The sequence below is a fragment of the Aspergillus tanneri genome, assembly GCF_003426965.1.
Source record: "Aspergillus tanneri strain NIH1004 chromosome Unknown AapTan_1_pilon_pilon_pilon, whole genome shotgun sequence".
Taxonomy (NCBI): Eukaryota; Fungi; Ascomycota; class Eurotiomycetes; order Eurotiales; family Aspergillaceae; genus Aspergillus; species Aspergillus tanneri.
In genome coordinates, this window is record NW_022984628.1 from 1,031,934 (window position 1) to 1,052,316 (window position 20,383).

At 49.0% G+C, this 20,383-nt stretch overlaps 5 protein-coding genes across 5 annotated transcripts; 3 read left to right on the forward strand and 2 right to left on the reverse strand.

Annotated features, from left to right (window-relative positions):
- Positions 1–7,055: 7,055 nt before the first annotated feature.
- Positions 7,056–7,385, forward strand: ATNIH1004_002374 (uncharacterized protein; the record flags this gene model as incomplete). Its single annotated transcript, XM_033567066.1, has 1 exon — positions 7,056–7,385. The coding sequence occupies one exon, from the start codon at positions 7,056–7,058 to the stop codon at positions 7,383–7,385; it is 330 nt and encodes a 109-aa protein (XP_033429061.1).
- Positions 7,386–8,129: 744 nt separating this feature from the next.
- ATNIH1004_002375 (transmembrane 9 family protein) lies at positions 8,130–10,489 on the reverse strand (the record flags this gene model as incomplete). Its single annotated transcript, XM_033567067.1, has 5 exons — positions 8,130–8,148; positions 8,208–8,428; positions 8,494–8,946; positions 8,999–10,332; positions 10,405–10,489. 5 exons carry the CDS (start codon positions 10,487–10,489, stop codon positions 8,130–8,132), a joined length of 2,112 nt encoding a protein of 703 aa, XP_033429062.1.
- A 958-nt stretch (positions 10,490–11,447) lies between these two features.
- ATNIH1004_002376 (ubiquitin domain-containing protein DSK2) lies at positions 11,448–12,964 on the reverse strand (the record flags this gene model as incomplete). Its single annotated transcript, XM_033567068.1, has 2 exons — positions 11,448–12,413; positions 12,485–12,964. The coding sequence occupies 2 exons, from the start codon at positions 12,962–12,964 to the stop codon at positions 11,448–11,450; spliced, it is 1,446 nt and encodes a 481-aa protein (XP_033429063.1).
- Positions 12,965–13,678: 714 nt separating this feature from the next.
- On the forward strand, positions 13,679–17,737 carry RSE1 (DDB1/RSE1 family protein; the record flags this gene model as incomplete). Its single annotated transcript, XM_033567069.1, has 4 exons — positions 13,679–13,922; positions 14,102–16,175; positions 16,369–17,653; positions 17,711–17,737. 4 exons carry the CDS (start codon positions 13,679–13,681, stop codon positions 17,735–17,737), a joined length of 3,630 nt encoding a protein of 1,209 aa, XP_033429064.1.
- A 710-nt stretch (positions 17,738–18,447) lies between these two features.
- On the forward strand, positions 18,448–19,033 carry ATNIH1004_002378 (uncharacterized protein; the record flags this gene model as incomplete). The annotated part of the gene is made up of 2 exons (XM_033567070.1): positions 18,448–18,680; positions 18,784–19,033. The coding sequence occupies 2 exons, from the start codon at positions 18,448–18,450 to the stop codon at positions 19,031–19,033; spliced, it is 483 nt and encodes a 160-aa protein (XP_033429065.1).
- Positions 19,034–20,383: the final 1,350 nt, after the last annotated feature.

Sequence of the window (20,383 nt, forward strand, 5' to 3'; positions counted from 1 at the left end):
CAGCAGCGAATACCACCAGACCGGAATCCCTAAAATTGCTCCCATTAACGCCAACTCCTTTAATATGTGGGCTAGGAAAAGAAGAAAGAACAAGGAGATACGAGTTTTGCCGCAAGCCTAAAAGATATTGAGAAAGCACTTACAGTAAAGAAATACACGGACCCTAAAGACAAACTACCAGCTCATTACCACCAATTTCTCCCGGTATTCAGCCGCGAAGAAGCCGACAAACTCCCACCGCTCCGTGGAGCTGGAGTCGACCATAAAATTGAGCTGGAAAAAGACGAAAACGGAAATACTCGTGAACCCCCACATGGACCGCTGTACAACATGTCTCGCGATGAATTACTAGTCCTCAGGAAGACCCTTTTAGAATTATTGGACAAACAGTTTATACGAGTCAGCAATTCGCCCGCTGCAGCCCCGGTTCTCTTAGTAAAGAAACCAGGAGGAGGACTACGTTTTTGTTGTGATTATCGAGGCTTAAATGCAATCACAAAAAGGACCGATATCCACTTCCTTTAATTAATGAGACACTGGAAAGGATTGGGAAGGCATGCTGGTTTACCAAGCTTGATGTTATTGCTGCATTTCATAAAATCCGGATCTCGCCAGGAGACGAATGGATGACAGCCTTCCGGACTAGATTTGGCCTTTACGAATGGCTAGTAACACCTTTCGGCTTGGCGAACGCTCCAAGCACATTTCAGCGGTATATTAATGGATCCTGCGTGACTTTCTAGACGAGTTCGCTTCGGCATACTTAGACGATATATTAATTTTCTCATCAGGGTCACTTGCTGAGCACCGAAGCCATGTTAACAAGGTATTGGAACGACTACAAAGGGCCGGATTACAATTGGATATTGACAAGTGCGAGTTTGAAGTCAAAAGCACCAAGTATTTGGGATTTATTATTGAAGCGGGTAAAGGCGTACGCATGGACCCTGCAAAGGTTAAAGCAATACTGGAATGGGCTGTCCCCACGACTGTTAAGGGTGTACGATCATTTTTAGGATTCGCAAACTTTTATCGCCGCTTTATAAGGAATTATGCGGATATCGCTGCGCCGTTAAATCAGTTAACGCGAAAGGACACGAGTTCAAATGGACCGAATCATGCGAGAAGGCCTTCCAGCAACTGAAGACAATGTTTACCACTGCCCCGATTCTTATACAGTTTAGCCCCGAGAGGGAGACTGTTGTTGAAGCAGATTCCTCAATGTGGGCTACAGGGGAACATTATCACAGTACGACGATAACGGACTATTAAGGCCTTGCGCCTATTTCTCTAAGAAAAACAGTCCGGCGGAATGCAATTATGAGATTCATGACAAGGAATTACTGGCTATTATCAACGCTTTAAGGGAATGGGAAGCAGAATTATGCAGTATCGAAGGTTTTCGTATACTAACAGACCATAAAAACCTAAAATACTTCACAACACTACGACGGTTAAATGAACGACAAATGCGATGGGCTGCGTTGTTAAGCAGGTATAACTTTACACTGGACTACCGGCCGGGGGAACTTGCAGGACGCCCTGATGCACTTTCCCGCAGAGAACAAGACCTCCCACAAGATGATTCAGACGAGCGGCTACAGAACCGTTATCGGTGTCTCTTAGACCCATCTAGATTTCAGAGGAAACCAAGTCTTACCCCTGCAACTGCCAGGATTAGTACAATAACTACTAAATCCACCGAACAGTTAATACCTGAGAAGACCTTTTTAACCTTCCGATAGGTGAACACTGGTCAAGCGCAGAACAACAGGATGTTAAATATGGCGCTATTCGAGCTGCTGTATATGAGGGTGCGGTCGTTTTCCAAAGGAACTCGGCCTAAAAACCGGTATCTCTGACTGCAGTATATCACCCGAGGGCTATTTGCTATACCGAGACCGCCGCTGGGTCCCTGACATCGAATCCCTTCGGACCAGGATTATGCAGGAAACACACGATTCGGTGATCACCGGACACCCAGGCCGCAATACAATGTACGCGATCCTTGCTAGGCAGTTTTACTGGCCTAATATTGCCGCCGATGTCCGCCGCTTTGTGGAAAATTGCGACAAATGCAATGCCAATAAAATATGGAGAGATCGCCGCCATGGAGTACTAAAACCCTTGCCGATACCCGACAGAAAATGGAGAGAAATAGCTATTGATTTTATTGAGAAGCTGCCTGAGTCTAATGGCTGCCAGAATCTTATGGTTATTGTTGATCGCCTAGGGAAAGGTGTTATATTAATACCCTGCGAGCAGATAGATACGCCCACTGTTACTACTAAACTTATCCAACACTTTATTGGATACCATGGTATTCCAAGCGCTATTACGTCTGACCGCGGTGCCCAATTTGTCAGCGATATGTGGGAAAACTTTTGCAAACAACTAGGAATTCGACGACGTCTATCTACTGCTTACCACCCGGAGACCGATGGACAGACTGAACGCATGAATGCGACAATTGAAGCCTATCTCAGGTCCTTTTGTGACCGTACACAAACTAATTGGGCCTCCCTGTCCCCCATAGCTCAACTCGCAGTTAACGGGAGAAACGCTACAGCCACTGGAATTAGCCCTTTCTTCTTAGACCATGGGTACGACATGGAGACAATTCAGCTGGATAATACACAGGATACAAATCTAGTGCCCACAGAAACCCAACGGACCAAAGCTCAACAAGGACATGATATTGTGACTAAATTAGCTCACGCACTGGATATTGCTAAGGCCGAGCTCGCCGCTGCGCAGCAAAATATGAAGCTTATACTAATCGCCACCGTACATCCGCACCGGCTTACCGTGTGGGTGATAAAGTATGGCTTGACCTACGTAATATACGCACGGAACGACCAAGCAAGAAACTAGATATCCGAAATGCCAAGTATACAATTATTGAGAAAGTAGGCTCACACGCCTATCGGCTTAACACTCCTCCCGGAATTCATAATGTTTTCCATGTCATGTTACTACGACCTGCCAATTCTAACCCTTTCCCGAGCCAGCAAAATGACGACTACCAGCCCCTCCCCAGCTAGTCGACGGTGAAGAAGAATATCTGGTACAGGAAATCCTAGACGAACGGTTTGCACGTGTAGGACGAGGTTTTCGCCATGAGTTCCTAGTTAAATACACCGGTTACCAGCAACCTGAATGGAATCACGCTGATGCAATGGAGGACACCGAAGCACTTGACCGCTGGCGAAAGGATCACCCCAACCGCCACAGAAGCCGAAGAAGAAGAAGCCAAAAAGAAACCGAAAAGGAAAGCCAAATATTAGGGGCCCTACGCCCCAACATACGTCCAGCTCGGAAGTGCGTCACATGGGCAGACGGTGTCCCCCACAGAAGTTGATCCATGGCGGAGCCATGGATCCATTTCTCCCCACGCTTCGCACTCCAGTCAATGGGAACACTATTGTTGGATGAGCGGCCCAACACCAAAAGCCAAAGAACCGGTAGGGAGGGAGTAGTGTAAAGGGCTAGAGCCCGTTTGACCTCTCGGGCCAATGTCCCTACTGTCCCCGTTGTCCCTATTGTCCCTACTGTCCCCGTTGTCCCTATTGTCCCTATTGTCCCCGTTGTCCCTATTGTCCCTATTGTCCCTATTGTCCCTACTGTCCCTACTGTCCCTACTGTCCCTACTGTCCCTACTGTCCCTACTGTCCCTACTGACCCTTTTGGCCCATTGGCCCTCGATCGATGTCACGTGACTCCCCACCTTGTTTGTTTACCGCTTGTTTCCTCTTCCTTTCTTCCTTTCTTCCTTTCTTCCCTTCTTCAACGATTCCTTCTTGTACATAACCTATCTTGTAGGTTCTATGGGTTCAGCCCTTGACACGGACAACTGAAAAAATACAAAATACAGCTGTAATTTACCTTATCTAGAGAAGTATCTATTATTGAAATCTCTCTGCTTAATATATATAAACATAGTATTATATTGCACTGAATATATTAAATTTTATTCCCTCTAGATGCTTTATTGTTGAGATATTGGGGTCTCAAAATCTCGCTTACCGGTTACGTTATGCCCAGATGAAGCTGAAACCCGGTCCACCGGTAGGCCTGACTACACAGTATATGCGATCCCCAAGTTAATTCAGCTTTCCTCCAAACATGTTTCAGTGTGACTAAATGGCCGAAACAAGCGACCAGACGGCTTTCCATTTGGATGATTCCGGACATACCCTATCAAAAGTCCATAATATCCGAATATCTCCATACGATCTACAGGGATCTTCGAGTTCTCGGCATCCAGCCAAGCAGACCGACTCAAGCCACCCGATCTGACAGCTCACTACTGCACACTACAATGGCCCTTATTATTCCAGGACGTACCATTAGATACTTGGATAACTAGACTTCAGGGATCTGGCTAGTGATGATTAGTAATTCGTATATTATCTCCGTCTATTATTGCTTTTTAACTCCGAGATTACTATATGATTAGTAAGCAAGGAAAATAGAGAAATAGAAAGATATTTAATAATTATGAAGAACGGGATTTATAATCTAGACTTCTAGTAGGAGAAAAGAATAAATATGTTAAGAAATAAAGTAGGTAGAAAGCATAGACAGTTTCTAGTTCTACTATTCTGCACTGATCCAGAAACTGATCTGGAACGCAGCCGAATTTTAGGATAAAGAACTATAGACACTCTAATAATTTCAAGGCTATATCTGTTATTAGAATGCTTTCCTGCATGATGAGATGTACTCCTCGAATATATGGAAGCACCAAGAGGGGGAGGCGCTAACCCTCGACAGTCATTTGCCTGCCTAAGCGATGCTATTCCCGCGGGTGATACCAAAGTCACTGGACTGGTCTTATATAAAGTACGCACTTCCTCTCCTCACCACGCTTACCATCTCGCTGTCCTGCAAACGTTTCCAGAAAGGAAATGGCCCAACATGTCGGACAACGATGAAACCGAATTATTGGGAATCAAGCGAATTCCAAAAACACCTCAACGCACATGTCCCTGGCACAGGGATCTGGACTCTCCAGACCCATCAATTTCAGCAGTGGCATGATTCATCCTCCCATGGTGCTCTGTGGTGGCCGGAGCAGCGAAAAGTGTATTGACCGCGCGTCTGATATCGCTGTCACAAGAAATGGAGAGCCAGTGGCGATTCTTTTTTTCTTCTTCCATCAGTTCATTACGGCAAATCATGATCCGCACGTGTTGGTGCGAGACTGGATGACCCTATTGCTTGAGTATTCCACACCCCGTAACAGGCCCGACTGGAGGGGCTCCGCAAGGGAAATCGACAAGCAAAGGACATTGGATTCAAAGAACTCTGGCAGAGCATCCTGCATGCTATTCCTTTACTAGAAAAGGTGTATTGCTTCGTGGCTGCTTTGGACGAGCTGGACCGGGACCACACACACGGCTTCTTGCAGCATTTGGTGGCCCTTGGAAGGAAATATGCAGACCGCATTAAGCTAGTAATGACTAGTCGCCCATTTCCCCAAATCTAGAAAGTGTTGTCGACAAGTCAACCACGACATCGCACTTTTTGATGAGCCGTGTCTCAAGCAACTCATCTAAGTCTTCCTGTGCGAGATGAAGTGCAACCATCCTTTTTACACGCTCGTCTCATGCTTAACGAGCTTCTCGTCGAGCGCCAAGTGAAACCGTGAGGCTGGAGTCTGTGAACGGCGCCCAGCACACATTACCGCTAAGCCTGGAGGATACGTATTACTAAATGCTATACGACCACGCTCAACTCGCATCTAGCCCTTTGCAGAGACAAGTACTGATTCTTCAGCTTCTAGCCGACCGCTACGTCTTCTTGAAATCGCAACAGTCCTAGACTTTCTGGGTGTGGACAGTGGAAAAATCCAATATAGCGGTACAAAAACCGCTCCCGGACGTCTTGTGGGCTTTAGGAGATCTTGCTGGATGAGACCGCCTCTATTATCCACCATTCGTTTACGGGATTTTTGACAAATGCTGCGCGGACGGGCCAAGCTGCTTCTGACCCCAACAGCCACATATTCCCGGTTATTGATCCAGTAGAGACCAACACATCCTGGCTTTGATCTGCGTTAGATACCTCCCGGCCTGACTGTTTCTCCACATATAAAGTGAGAGAAGTGATATAAAAACGTCCTACTTGCAGTGCACTTTTCTTGAGTATGCAGCAAAGAACTCGTACGTTCACGTCCGGCGTTTGTCTGACGTGGATGTCGACCTCCTCGAGGGGCTCCACCACTTCGTGAGGGCTGACAACCAGGCATATCTGGTATGGTTGGAGTCTACCATTAATTACTCCGTAGAGTCAACAACACCGCTTCTCTCCGCTGCCCGTACCGGCATCACCAGCTATGCCAAAGAGCTTTTGCGCACAGGGCACGATTGTAACGCCACGGATAAGCAGATCCGAACTCCATTATCGCAGCCAGCGATGGGTACGTTGAAATAGCCATTCTTTTGCCGGGGCACGGAGCACAACCAGACAAGTCGTGCCTGTACGGTACGAAGACGCTTCATTATGCGGCTTAGTCGAATTATCATCAGGTCGTCCAGGCGCTCGTTGATGCCGAGTCAGCCCAATGATGGCAAGGCATGCAACTATCCTCCACCAAAGTGCGGAACTTCAAAAGGACGGTTGGCCACAAACTCCTGACACATACACTGCCTGCTGAAGTCGATCCCTGAGCTCCTCCCACAGTTGTCCCGCATGGGCGCAGATCCTAACTGCCGGAACTACAAAGGCGATGTCGCAATGCACATGACCGACTATTCCAGAGATGTCGCTGGCTCTCTCGCCGTCGGGGCGGAATTGGAGGCCAAGGATAATTGAGGTCAAACGATCTTCCTTTTTTTTGTCCAGAGAAGCTCTCGTACCTATGGTTGTGAAACACTGAAAGAAATCCTTGACCTTGGATCCAACTTTCACGCAACAGACTACAAGGGAACGGCGTTTTGCATTTGGTTTGCAAGTCCAACTGAGAAGTAGATGCTCTCCACTATCTATTGGATGAAGGAGCTGACCAGTTGCTTGTGAATTATGATGGGGACACTCTGTTCCATTGCTTAATGAAAGACGGCTACAAGTCATCCACATCCTTCACATACCTGCTCCTGAAAACAGGCATTCCCCTCACAGCCAGGAACTACTGCGGTCAAACACTTCTATATACCGTGTGTAGCGTCGTGCCATCCTACCCAGAACGGTTGCTTGATTCCACAGAAAACCTAATCAGCCATCTCTCTGCATCCGAAAATCTCCTACATCTGTTCACCAAGCTGCTGTGTAGCCATGATGGTTACGCAACCGCGTTTGCCGCGAACCTATTTGCTCCGAACGATGAGGAATACGTGGAATCGTTTAAATATCTAATGGAGCTGGGGCTGGATCCGTTTTAGGAGGATTACAGACAACACATGGCCGTGGTACGTCCCTTCTGTCTCCTGCCCGGCAAAAAAACTCATGTTAAAGGCTAATGTTACGTCAGAAATATCATATTCTGGCTCTTTCTCAAAATGAAAAAGTGATCAAACAATGTTCACTTGAAATATTCACTATAGTAGACGACTCAGGTTAATCCTTATTTTATTCCGGATGTACTAATAGAGACTTAAACTAGATACTTCTGGTAGATAGTGATGCAAGAATATGGCCATCGAGGAGCTCATTTGTCTGAGATGATATGCGGATCTCCATGGCCTTATTTTATTTATTCTTCTGGACAATCGGCTTGTCTTCATGGTCATTTATTCTTTAGGCACTAGGTACTCTAGGTGCCGTCTGCTTTATTCTTTATTTCCGGGGATATATGCAGCTGGTAGGGGATCGGACCTCATCAGCATGCCTAGGGGTCACTATGTTCTATCGTCTTACAAATGCTCATACAAGAGCATACCAAGAGGAAAACATATTCAACATTATGAACCCGCTAACTAAGAGTATATATAAACACCGGCGCTGCCACCATCTCTATCTACCAGACCACTGGCTATTTCAGAGAAAATAAACAAACAGACTGACAGAAACCAAGCCTAGGAATGCATGCATGGATTGCCGTTTCTCGTGAAGATCGGATCAGGGACCGCCGTCGGAAAACCGTCCTGCATCGTCCTATTGCAAATAGCTGATCCGTAGAATGCCGATCAATCAACCTTGATAGCACTGTGTCGTAATTAGTTTGAGTCTGAAAACCCCCCTCCTCCGGTGTTCGTATCACCTACCTGTAAATCCGCCGGACAAAGGCATACGCCGTCAAGAATCCAACCGTCCCCGTTAACAAGCCGTAGACGGCGCATGCAAGAAAACTGTAGCTGAAGAAAAGGAGGCTCGACACAAAGCTGGTGATATGTAGATGGAAGAAGTAATACCAAATGCAGTATGCGAACACCCAGAACGCACTGCTGCCACCTGTCAAGAAACTCTGCCACCACCAATGGTAGTTCTAGGATCTAATTAGCCTCGGATCATCCCAGACTCTTGTTCTCGTGCCTGTTCTACATCACATACCTCGGCGCATAGCTGACTGTAGGTCGCGATGATTGTCACCTCGCTGACCGTGACGATCAGAATGGATGATACAGTGCTCAGGAATCCAAACACGTAGTAATAACCACTCTTATCCTGCCACAGGTTCTTGAACACGAACAATAGCTCAATGAATAGGACCGCAAACGGTGCCAACCCCGTCAGGACGGTTCCATGAATGCTATGTAGATACCACGGCTGCGGCGGAATCTGACGCGGGATCGATGTGGTCTTGGTTGGATGTTCCCACGCGGTCGCTCGCATATAACCGAACCAGCTGCCAATATATACTAGTGGCACTTGGATGAGCAACCACAGCGCGAGAAGGCCAATCAATGTGCCAAATGGAATCGCTGTGCTGGACGCCTGTGCCCAGACAAAGAGGTTTAAGATGAATACGAGGGAAAACGCCAATCCAGGGAAGAAGAGAGCCGTCTGATACAAGTCAGTCATGGGCCCGCAATTAGTGATTAGTACAAACACTTACGATTAATGTATTCTTCCTCCAACTCACGCCGCCGAATGTCTTGTATAGTCTCCCTGAAAAGTATCCAGAGAACAAACCAGCGAAGACAAACAGCCCCATGCCAACACTGACAAAACCGCCGCGGAAGCTGGGATTCAACACGCCGAGACAGCTGAGGAGAAGTAACCCCGATGCCATGAACAGGAGCTGCGTTCCGGAGCCGACGAGGGGAGCCAGTAAGCCGCTGTACTCGGGCACACGGAAGACGTCGCCGTGAAGGAGTTTCCACCCGCTCACATCTTCTAGACCATCATCGGACGAAAGGTCCGCATCACGCTCCACATCTGACCCCTGGTCCAGTATCTCTAGACCCTTCAGCTTGGCGGCATTTCGTGCCTTCAGTTTGGCCTCATCCATCGCTCCATCTCCGCGGCCCTTGATATCTCCCTGCACTGTTCGACCCCAGATGACGTAGACAGCAACTCCAAGAACGCCGCAGATGGTCAAAGAGTTCAGAATCGCAAGCCAATGCGTCATCGAGCCTTCTTCCTGGTTGTTAAAATACAGGTCCCACCGACTTTGCCATTCGACGCTATTTTCTTCCTTGAAATATACTGAGTATGTGTACGGGATTTTGAGGGTGGCTCCATCGTCGGCGTCGTCATCGTCTTCGGGTATGTAGGACGATCCGGGGTACATCTCCTTCAGCCTCGCCGTATTAGGGGGAATGTACAACTCTAAGCCTTCGTGCTGTTCGTGAACCTGTTTAGGGCATCCATTCTGCTCATGGTCCTCCGCTCGGATACTTTTCGGATAGATCTCGAAGCCAACGATGACTTTACCCCCTTCGTTTGCGGAGCGCCAGCGAATTACAATGGTGAAGTGGTTATTGATATAGTAACGCTGTTTTCCATCAATGGAGGAGAAGTCCTTGAAGCCCAATTTAAAGCCGGTGGCATAGTATTTGCGGCTGCGGTCGACGGTGACAAAGCTCGTTGCGCCAGGCAAGTTATCTGCGATCCATTCGGCCACATATCCCTCTCTTATGAGCTGACGGCCCCATTTGACATCTTTGCGCCCGACTTCCTGAGTACAAAGCGCCTGGCATTCCACATTCTTACCCATCCGGAGTTCAAAATCAGAGGTCATGATACGGTCGCCACGCAGGATTTCCCCTAGGTTCAACGACACACTCTGACCCGAGCCGAAAGGAGAGCCGCCATGTGTTCTTCCACTGGGAGGACACACAAAAGGCAGGTTGTAGTAGGCATACTGGAGCTGGGTATGGTCGGAAAAGATCTTGTTCACCTGGAGAGGGATATGCTCATTGTCATTGTAGCGTTTGACCGAGTAGCCTATCGTTCGAATCGCCAGTCTGTAAGCTGAGTACTGCCGATAAGGGGAGGCGTCGCAGGGAGGGAACCTACCGGGAATGTAGAAGGCACAGGAGTAGGAAGCAAACAACAGCCAGAGCGCCCACTGACGAGGGCTCCCAAACCATCCCCACGCCATCGTCTACGGTGTGGAAGGGAGAGATGAGCCCACGCCTCGCGAAAAGCAAAGAGACATGCACTGATATGCGAGGAAAATGAATCGTACGTGGCGGTTAGATCAAGAATGTTAATTAATAGTCGCTAATTTCCCTCTTAAGGTTGGGCTGGCCAGGTGAATTAAAAAAAAACTGTATGCAAGGGAGGGAGACCGAAAAAGAAGGACAAAAGAGAGGGAAAGATGAGGGAGAGATGGCCAGATATAAATAGAACAGAAGATAATTTCATCCAAGACACAATTAAAAAGGAAGAGCGCTGTTGTAGGCGGTACAGCAGGAAGAAGCGGACTCTAGCAAGGATGCGACGGAGAAAGGGGTATTCAAAGGGAGAAACAATTAATTTAGGAAGATCTAACGAATGTCACAGGCATCGATTGCCCTGAAAAGGAAGAGATAAGTGAGAAAGTAATGATGATGATGGTGATGATGACGATGATAAATGTGCTGTACTTATTGAAGATGAACGGCCACGGAAGCAGAAGAGACTAAAGAGTCTAGAGTCTAGAGTGGGCTGGGAAGGAGTTTAGTGGACATTCCACACACTACTATTAAGACCGCCTAGTTAACCCGTTTTCAGTCCACCTCAGGATAGAGGACATACAATCAATAATCAATGGAACATCTCTCTGGAACCATTTTCCTTCATAAAGGATTGCATGATAGGGAAAAAACATATGATAAACATTAAAAACATAAAAAAAAAAGAGAGTTGCTCTGATATCGCCCGTTCTGGTAAGTCGCTAGCTAACTACTGGTAATGATTAGTTACACGAAAGCTTTCCAAGTCATTATTCTCCTATTTCACATTGTAAGGAAAGAACATGAAGAGGATAATCATAAAAACAAAGACCATCAATGGAGCCTATCATTTCGCATCGGCAACATGAAGGTTTCTCTCCCAGGAGAAATCAAATAACATACTCAAGATGAATGGCTTAGCAAATACTCCACGGCACCCTGAACACTTCCACCAGTCCGACGGAGAGCTTCAATATTTCTCTCGAATTCATAGAATCCCATGTCATTCAGTTGCCGGAGCTGCTCGGCGTATCGTTCCTCAGGCGGACGGTTATCTGGAGGAGGGGCGGGACCCCCAAATCCACCGCCGCCTCCAAGGAGTGCAGCCAACGGATTGACTCCGTCGGCACCACCTTCTCCCGGAGCACCCATCGACTGCATCACTTGCTGGAGCAGAGCTGGGTCGCGGAGGAATGGATTCTGTTGCGGGTTGTAGGGATCCAGACCAGCCTGACCACCTGGTGCCCCAAACAGTGCAGGGTTCATGAAAAGACTAAATGGGTTTTGGGTAGCCTGCTGATTCTGACCCTCTCCTGCAGTTGTTTCCTCGGTCCCACTCGTTCCAGCCGCCCTCTGTGCAGTATCGGTTTGCCCGGTACCTGTGTTGCTGGCGGGTGCAAATCTATTAGGTACATTCGCGCCCATGGGATTGCCACCGAAAAGCGCGGCGAAAGGGTTCCCCGCACCAAGACCTGGGGGCATCATAGGCATCATCCGGGGCACACCTGCGGCTGGTGTCGCATTACTGGTGTTGTTATTGCCGTTGTTCTGAGCGTCCCGATTCTGTTCAGGAGTCGTGTTTGTGACACCAGGGGCCGGAAAAGCGCTGCCACCGCCTAATCCACCGCCACCCATGGCTCTTTGCATCTGCATCATATGGCGAAGGGAGTTAGGATCAGTGAGCATGCGACGAAATTCGGGACTCTGCATCATTTGTCGCACTCCGGGACCCATCTCGCGTAGCATAGGGTTCTGCTGGATCATCATGTCGATCATGGCTGGATTCTGCAAAGCTTCGTTGATAGTGGATTGGAATTGAGGGTTTTCAAGCATGTTAAGCATGCTGTCGGTATCGGGAGGAGGTCCCATCTAAGCATCGGCAGATTAGCGTACGACACAATGAAAACAACGTCCTGGGCGCAATGCAACAAAACACTTACCCCACCATCAGGACCAAACATCCCAGCACCTGGAAGCTGCGCAAATCCCGCATATCGGGCACCTGTCAAACCAGCGAGAGGGTTGTTGCCCGTACCGGCAGCTATGTTCGTGGGAACACCCGCTGCCGATGGATTCGCAGTCCCAGCGCCTGTGGTTGACGCAGAAGGAGCAGTGCTGTGCGAAGCAGCAGAAGCAGCGCCTTGTTGCTGGTTGCTGGCCGCACTTTTCACAAGATGAATGGTGTGGCCATCCTTAATCTTATATGTAGCCAAGGTCTCGTTGTCCTTCAACACCCGTCCGGAATAGATCAGACGCTGACGGTCCGCGGGGGTATCGGCATACTCGGAGGTAGAGAGATTTTCCTTCAAGTCCGACACCAGTGTCGATAATGGAAGAGTGAGAGTGAACTTGGCATCGTTCGACGCTTTGATGGTGAAAGTAATGGGCGAATCCTCCGCCGTGGCGGTATCATCGGCCATAATGATAATGTAGAAGTATTAAGGTGTGGGGAGGGGTACGGTAAAAAAGGCACAGGGGATTTGAGGACAAATAAAAAAAAACAAAAATCCCACGTCACACAACCTACGACGAGTGAGGAAATGAACGAGCAATATCTCAAGGATGGAGGTTACCAGTCGAGGTTGTTAGTACGAGGTAGCAGAGTAGACGGAAGAATTGGAGAAACAACGAATCGCCTTCATCTCGAACAGGCAAGTCATCCAGTCGGCCTGATAGCGTAACCGGAAAAGGGAGAAGCTGGCAGAAACCCATCGTCCGCCTTTCGGAGAGGCGGTACAGACCACTACCGCAGTACGGTATTATAGCTAATAACTAGTTAACCTAATTAATGCACTGAGTATAAAAGTATGTGTCACCTGACCGCCAGGCAAACAGGCCAAACAAGCTGCTTCTCTTTTCTTCCCGTACGCGAATTTTCACCTTTTTTTCTCCTCACTATCCAAAGCACAAGAAACACGGTCGGCCACATCTGTTGTTGAGCCTGCATCCCAAGGCTTTCCACGCAACGCAATTGCGAGGACACTCGTTCTCGAGAGTCCTCTTTCTCGACTCCAGGAATCTGCAGCAATGGGAATGGTTTCATTCTAGAGTCATCCCGACTGCACTCGCCTTGTAAACAAGCACAACGTCTCTGGTGTGGGCTCTCTCTGTTGTTGAGAGCCTAGTTGCCCACCATGGCCACCACTTCACATATGTTCATGTACTCCCTGACGATCCAGGCCCCTTCTGCGGTCACTCAGGCTATTTTGGGCCAATTTGCGGGTACCAAAGAGCAACAGATCGTCACGGCGTCGGGCTCGAGGCTCACAATCCATCGCCCCGATCCGGCCCAGGGAAAGGTCACTCCTATTTTCTCCCAAGATGTCTTTGGCATTATCCGCTCTCTGGCTGCCTTCCGTCTTGCAGGTAGCAGCAAAGGTATGTTTGATGACCCCCCATTACGGAATTCCAAGATCATTATAGTGATTCGTCAAGCTTGCCGGGCAGCACGATCCCAATCGGCCGAGGCGGTCCCCTAAGAAGCGGGACGTGCCCCGGTTGGTGACGTTGAAGCTGGCACGTTTAGTCTTAGAACTGTACTGAAATATTGCCTATAGATTATATCATCATCGGCTCTGACTCGGGACGTATTACCATCATTGAATATGTGCCGTCTCAAAACCGTTTCAACCGAATTCACCTTGAGACTTTCGGCAAGTCCGGTGTTCGTCGTGTGATCCCCGGTCAATATTTGGCTGTTGACCCGAAAGGCAGAGCATGCCTCATTGCATCGCTCGAGAAGAACAAGCTTGTCTATGTGTTGAATCGGAACTCACAGGCTGAGCTGACAATTTCATCTCCTCTCGAAGCCCACAAACCCCAGACCTTGGTATTTAATGTGACCGCCTTGGATGTTGGGTATGAAAACCCGATATTCGCGGCTCTGGAGGTGGACTATTCCGAGTCGGACCAGGATCCTACGGGGCAAGCTTTCGAAGAGATCGAGAAGCTACTGGTGTACTATGAACTCGACCTCGGCCTGAATCATGTTGTCCGCAAATGGGCGGATCCGGTCGACCGTACCGCATCGATGCTGTTCCAAGTGCCTGGAGGTGCAGACGGGCCCAGTGGTGTCCTGGTATGTGCAGAAGACAACATTACCTACCGACACTCAAACCAGGATGCCTTTCGAGTTCCCATTCCTCGGCGTCGCGGTCCTACAGAAAACCCCGAGCGGAAACGGACCGTCGTCGCCGGGGTAATGCACAAAATGCGGGGTGCCTTCTTCTTCCTTCTTCAGACTGACGACGGAGATCTTTTCAAAATTACGATCGACATGGTTGAGGATGACAATGGGCAGTTAACCGGTGAAGTGAGGCGGCTGAAGATCAAATACTTTGACACCGTCCCCATTGCTTCCAGCTTGCTGATCTTGAAAAGCGGTTTCCTCTTTGTCGCCAGTGAGTCTGGTAACCATCACTTTTATCAGTTTGAAAAGCTGGGTGATGACGATGAAGAGATTGAATTCAACAGCGACTCTTATTCAGCAGATCCGTCTGTTCCGTACGAGGCCATCTACTTCCAACCAAGGGGTGCAGAGAACCTCAATCTTGTAGAGACCATCAATTCCGTCAATCCTCTGATCGACAGCAAGATTGTCAACCTCTCGGATGACGATGCCCCCCAGATTTATACGATTTCGGGCACCGGGGCCCGCAGCAGTCTGAGAACCCTTAAACATGGCTTAGAGGTCTCGGAGATAGTTGAATCGGAGCTTCCCAGCGTGCCTTCCGCTGTATGGACGACAAAATTGACTCGGGCTGATGAATTCCATGCCTACATTGTTTTGTCATTCGCTAACGGCACCCTCGTTCTGAGCATTGGTGAGACTGTAGAGGAAGTTACGGATACCGGCTTCCTCTCTACGGCACCTACGCTTGCAATTCAACAACTTGGAGAGGATTCTCTGCTCCAGATCCATCCCCGCGGTATCCGTCATATCATGGTGGATCGTCGGGTGAATGAGTGGCCAGCCCCGCAGCATCGCTCAATTGTTGCGGCGGCTACCAATGAGCGCCAAGTCGCTATCGCTCTAAGTTCAGGCGAAATCGTGTATTTCGAGATGGACGCCGATGGGTCGCTTGCCGAGTACGATGAACGGCGCCAGATGTCTGGCACTGTCACCTCCCTCAGCCTGGGTGAGGTCCCCGAGGGCCGAGTTCGCAGTTCGTTTTTGGCCGTTGGATGTGACGATTCGACGGTCCGTATACTGAGCTTGGATCCAGACTCTACGCTGGAGAACAAGTCTGTTCAAGCGCTCACTGCCGCTCCGTCTGCCCTCGAGATCATCTCGATGGCTGATTCTAGCTCTGGAGGCACTACACTTTATTTGCACATTGGCCTTTATTCCGGTGTCTATCTCCGGACGGTTTTGGATGAAGTAACTGGCGAACTCTCTGACACCCGCACAAGGTTCTTGGGATCGAAGCCTGTTAAGCTGTTCCAGGTTTCCGTCAAAGGACAGACGGCTGTTCTTGCCCTCAGTTCCCGTCCCTGGCTGGGTTATTCGGACATCCAGACCAAAGGGTTTATGCTCACACCATTGGACTATGTACCCCTTGAATGGGGCTGGAATTTCTCGAGTGAACAGTGCGTGGAGGGTATGGTCGGTATCCAAGGACAAAACCTGCGGTATGTTTCGATCTGTCTTTCCCTTTCATCCATCCAATTTGATACGATCGCATGATGAGAAATTCGAATCCGAATATCTATGTGGAATGTACTTATAAAGTTATATCTCCAATTGTTCCTACTGAGATCAAGCTCGTCACACCAATTTTCTGCCAGTGTCTGTTCTGTGGCTCTGACTAATTGGTACATATAGGATATTCTCCATCGAGAAACTGGACAACAATATGTTACAACAGTCTATCCCTCTCTCATATACTCCCCGTCGTTTCTTAAAGCATCCCGAGCAGCCGTTGTTCTATGTCGTCGAATCTGACAACAATGTTCTGTCACCGACCACTCGGGCCACACTAATTGAGGATTCCAAGACTCGAAACGGTGACACAACGGTTCTACCTCCTGAAGAGTTTGGGTACCCTCGGGGCACCGGGCACTGGGCCTCATGCATTCAAGTGGTAGACCCTGTAGATGCCAAAGCGGTAATTTCGACCATTGAGCTCGAGGAGAACGAAGCTGCGGTCAGCATTGCGGCCGTGTCGTTTACCAGTCAGGACGATGAGACTTTCTTAGTGGTAGGAACGGCCAAAGATATGATCGTCAACCCACCATCCTCCGAAGGAGGCTTTATCCACATATACCGGTTCCAGGAGGACGGTAAGGAGCTGGAGTTTATCCACAAGACCAAGGTCGACGAGCCACCCCTTGCTCTTCTCGGGTTCCAAGGCCGCCTTGTTGCTGGCATTGGACCGATGCTTCGGGTCTACGATTTGGGTATGAAGCAACTTCTTCGGAAATGTCAGGCGCATGTGGTTCCGAAGACCATCGTGGGACTTCAAACCCAAGGCAGCCGAATCGTCGTGAGTGACGTCCGCGAGAGTGTTACCTACGTCGTGTACAAATACCAGGAGAACGTCCTCATCCCTTTTGTGGATGACTCAGTTTCCCGATGGACAACCGCAACCACGATGGTGGATTACGAGACCGTCGCTGGCGGCGATAAGTTTGGTAACCTGTGGTTGCTGCGATGCCCGAAAAAGATCTCGGAAGAGGCGGACGAGGAGGGATCGGGTGCACACCTGATCCACGAGCGAGGCTATCTCCACGGAACACCCAATCGGCTGGAGCTTATGATTCATGGGTATGCCCAGGACATCCCGACCAGCGTACACAAGGCGCAACTCGTGGCTGGAGGACGGGACATCCTTGTGTGGACGGGATTCCAGGGCACGATCGGCATGTATGTGCCATTCGTCGGCCGCGAGGATGTTGACTTCTTCCAGAATCTGGAAATGCAGCTGGCATCCCAGAACCCTCCCCTGGCCGGACGGGACCATCTGATCTACCGAAGTTACTATGCCCCCGTGAAGGGGGTCATCGACGGGGATCTGTGCGAAACGTATTTCTTACTTCCTAGTGATACGAAGATGATGATTGCCGCAGAGTTGGATCGTTCCGTCCGGGAGATTGAACGGAAGATCTCGGTAAGTGTTGACAGTACCCAGCGCACAGTTTTCAGACCGGGACTAATTACTGGATAGGATATGCGGACCAGGGTGGCGTACTGATTGGGATGGAACCGGCATCTAAGCAGGGCTTATTTTGTATTAGGGTTCCTAGATACCCATTAATTAAGTACCTATATGGTATGTGCGTGATGTACACCGTTTTGTGGACCAGTAAGCCGAGAGTCTCTTGCCTCGCTCGGTCTTCCGCTTCATTCGGATGATCTTGAGCTGGATGCAGCATGTACTTTATAGTGCATCCTGTATGGGACGAGAACAGGGTTGACGCCCTCGACGATCTTTGAGTACGATTCTCTCCGGATGCTACGGATGGGAATCGTAATTTATGCGTCGGGACAGATTGTAGAGTATTACTCGATAGGTTGAATGTGAAAACTGATACAGCTACTTTAACTCACCAAACATTTGGTCATGCTTTAGAGTTCGTACATGGAGAAGCTTAGATGCATCAGATCTAGATAAGCCCCATCAGGGTAAACCACAAGGTGATTAACAAGCTTGTGAAGTGAAGCCTTTTAAGCTATCTTTTCCCGCCACAGAAATTATTCCCTCGTCAGAACTTCGAACAACATTTTCTTGCATCAATTGAGACATCCAGAAGCCAGTTCAATTCGAACCTAGCCCCACCCTTCTCGGATAGAGCAGCGTCCGAGCTACCTTGTATTTAATCTTCGCAATTAACAGCAGTATATTGACGATAAACAGACATCTGTTGTCATTATATCATACCTATAAATCGTATATGTCTGCCAATGGCAATATACCATAGAATTTATGGTATCGATCAGAAGACCTTCGGGTCAACAGGTTCCGTTGTCCTTTCGATCTCAATCTCAAGGACTGAAAAAGTTGCGAAGAACGCGGTGGTGGCGATCAGCAAGATTAATAAGGACTGGGTGGGTGCTGACAGATGGAACGATGACGAAGATGACAACATACGACGTCTCCTATGGAGGCCGACGACGTGGCTGGCACTGTCGCCCGCGTGAGTAGCCAGGAGACTCGATTCAAATGGGGGGGTCGCTCTCGGATTTGCCATCTATTCCACCACGGGGGAGTACGCGTCATGCAGGATTCCAAACTTATAGGGTCATCCCCTCCTGCCTCGCCGCGTCTATCTCGAGCACCCTATCTTTCAAGCATGCTGCTGTTCCCCCATCTGCAGCTGCAGTGTGTACTGCGTCGGCAGGGTTGTTCCAACAGCAGCATTTGAACCTCCCCAGTCCATCTCTCAACCGTCCTCCGACCCCAAGAGAGGACTGGGATCTCCTTCTGGTCTGGGGAGGCACCAATTCTGTCAGATGCAATGCCATCCAGCCGGCCGCGGCTGCAGCATGAGAGGTCATCACGACGACCTTTCCCTAGAACTTTCATACGTTCGAGAGTCCGGTGCTGGGAAAGTACTGGACTCGCACAGTTCGACCACGGTAGCTGATTTGCAGAATGCATTCCAGGGCCGGAAGATAGCCGGGGCATTTGACACACGGTGGGATCGGACGAGACGATGGCAATGTGCGCTAGGGTGGTTGGACAGGGTAGGGTTCGTTTCGGCGTTGAAAATTCACCTGCTGATATCAGAGGTGATGATGTAGGCAGCTGGATTTGGGAGCAGTTCCTGCCGCCGCCATTTCGCAGAGAGAACGTATCGGGGTGTTCCAGAGCTTTTGCCTTTTCCGTAGGGATGGGATCATTGGAGATTGCTCTTGAAGGTCAGGAGAAGGTTCTCATTCATTGTAGGGATACCTAGAAGTGCTGGTGGTATGTTGGGGGCCGCAAAACTAATCTATAGATAAAATACCTCAGCTCCGTCTGATCGTAACCCATTCTCAGCACCAGCTACAGGCTCTATTGTCTAGGCTGTATAAACAAAGCATTGGCATGCACAGCTTGAGTGGTTTCCCCGTTGTCACCTAAAATTTCGGCAGAACCTTGCTGGAAATCTTTCGGCCTTCAACCTTTTCCGACCATGCACGAAGGCGAATCAGAGCATGTGGCGGAACCGAGTGTTTGAAGACCATGCTCGGGCTGGCCGTGACGGCTGGTTGGCAGCAGTTCGCCAGAATTTGATCCAGCAAAAGGGTCAGATTACCGCCGAACAGCTTTCCATTGTAGTAGCACATTTGCTGTTGCGGAGCCAGCCTGAGAACCGCCTATGCTTCCTAGCCCACATAGTGAGGCCGAAAGGTTGGGTTATATCCATCTAGCAGGGACTGTATCAGCCGGCTCGAGGGGCTGACTGGTGATAATTTATAGCGTGGCTTCTAACAGTTAGCTTCGACACCAAGAGCATTATTAATAGAAGCCTTACTGATAACACATTCACTGAATGTAAGTTCTGGTCTCGAGGCAGCCCCGCTTGATGCGCTGCATGGTGTGGATGTTGCCGGCGTAGAGCAGGGCTGAATCGACAAATAGTCGCACGTGTGTTCATTTTGGCTAAGGTGATTATAGGTTAACTAATGTTAGATAGATGAAGACCGAGGTGTCGTTTTTAACAAGAAACTTTTGGAGGCATCGCATCAAGTTACTATAAGGGCTGATTATATTTATTATTCAAGGAGGCTTTAGACCCGATAATCTACATGTCTCAAGATACTAACGGCAGCCATAGCTTACCGTCCATACGAGATCATGTTTTGCCCAAGTGATAGTGAGCCTGTATTATTTAGCAAACCATAAAAACGTCAT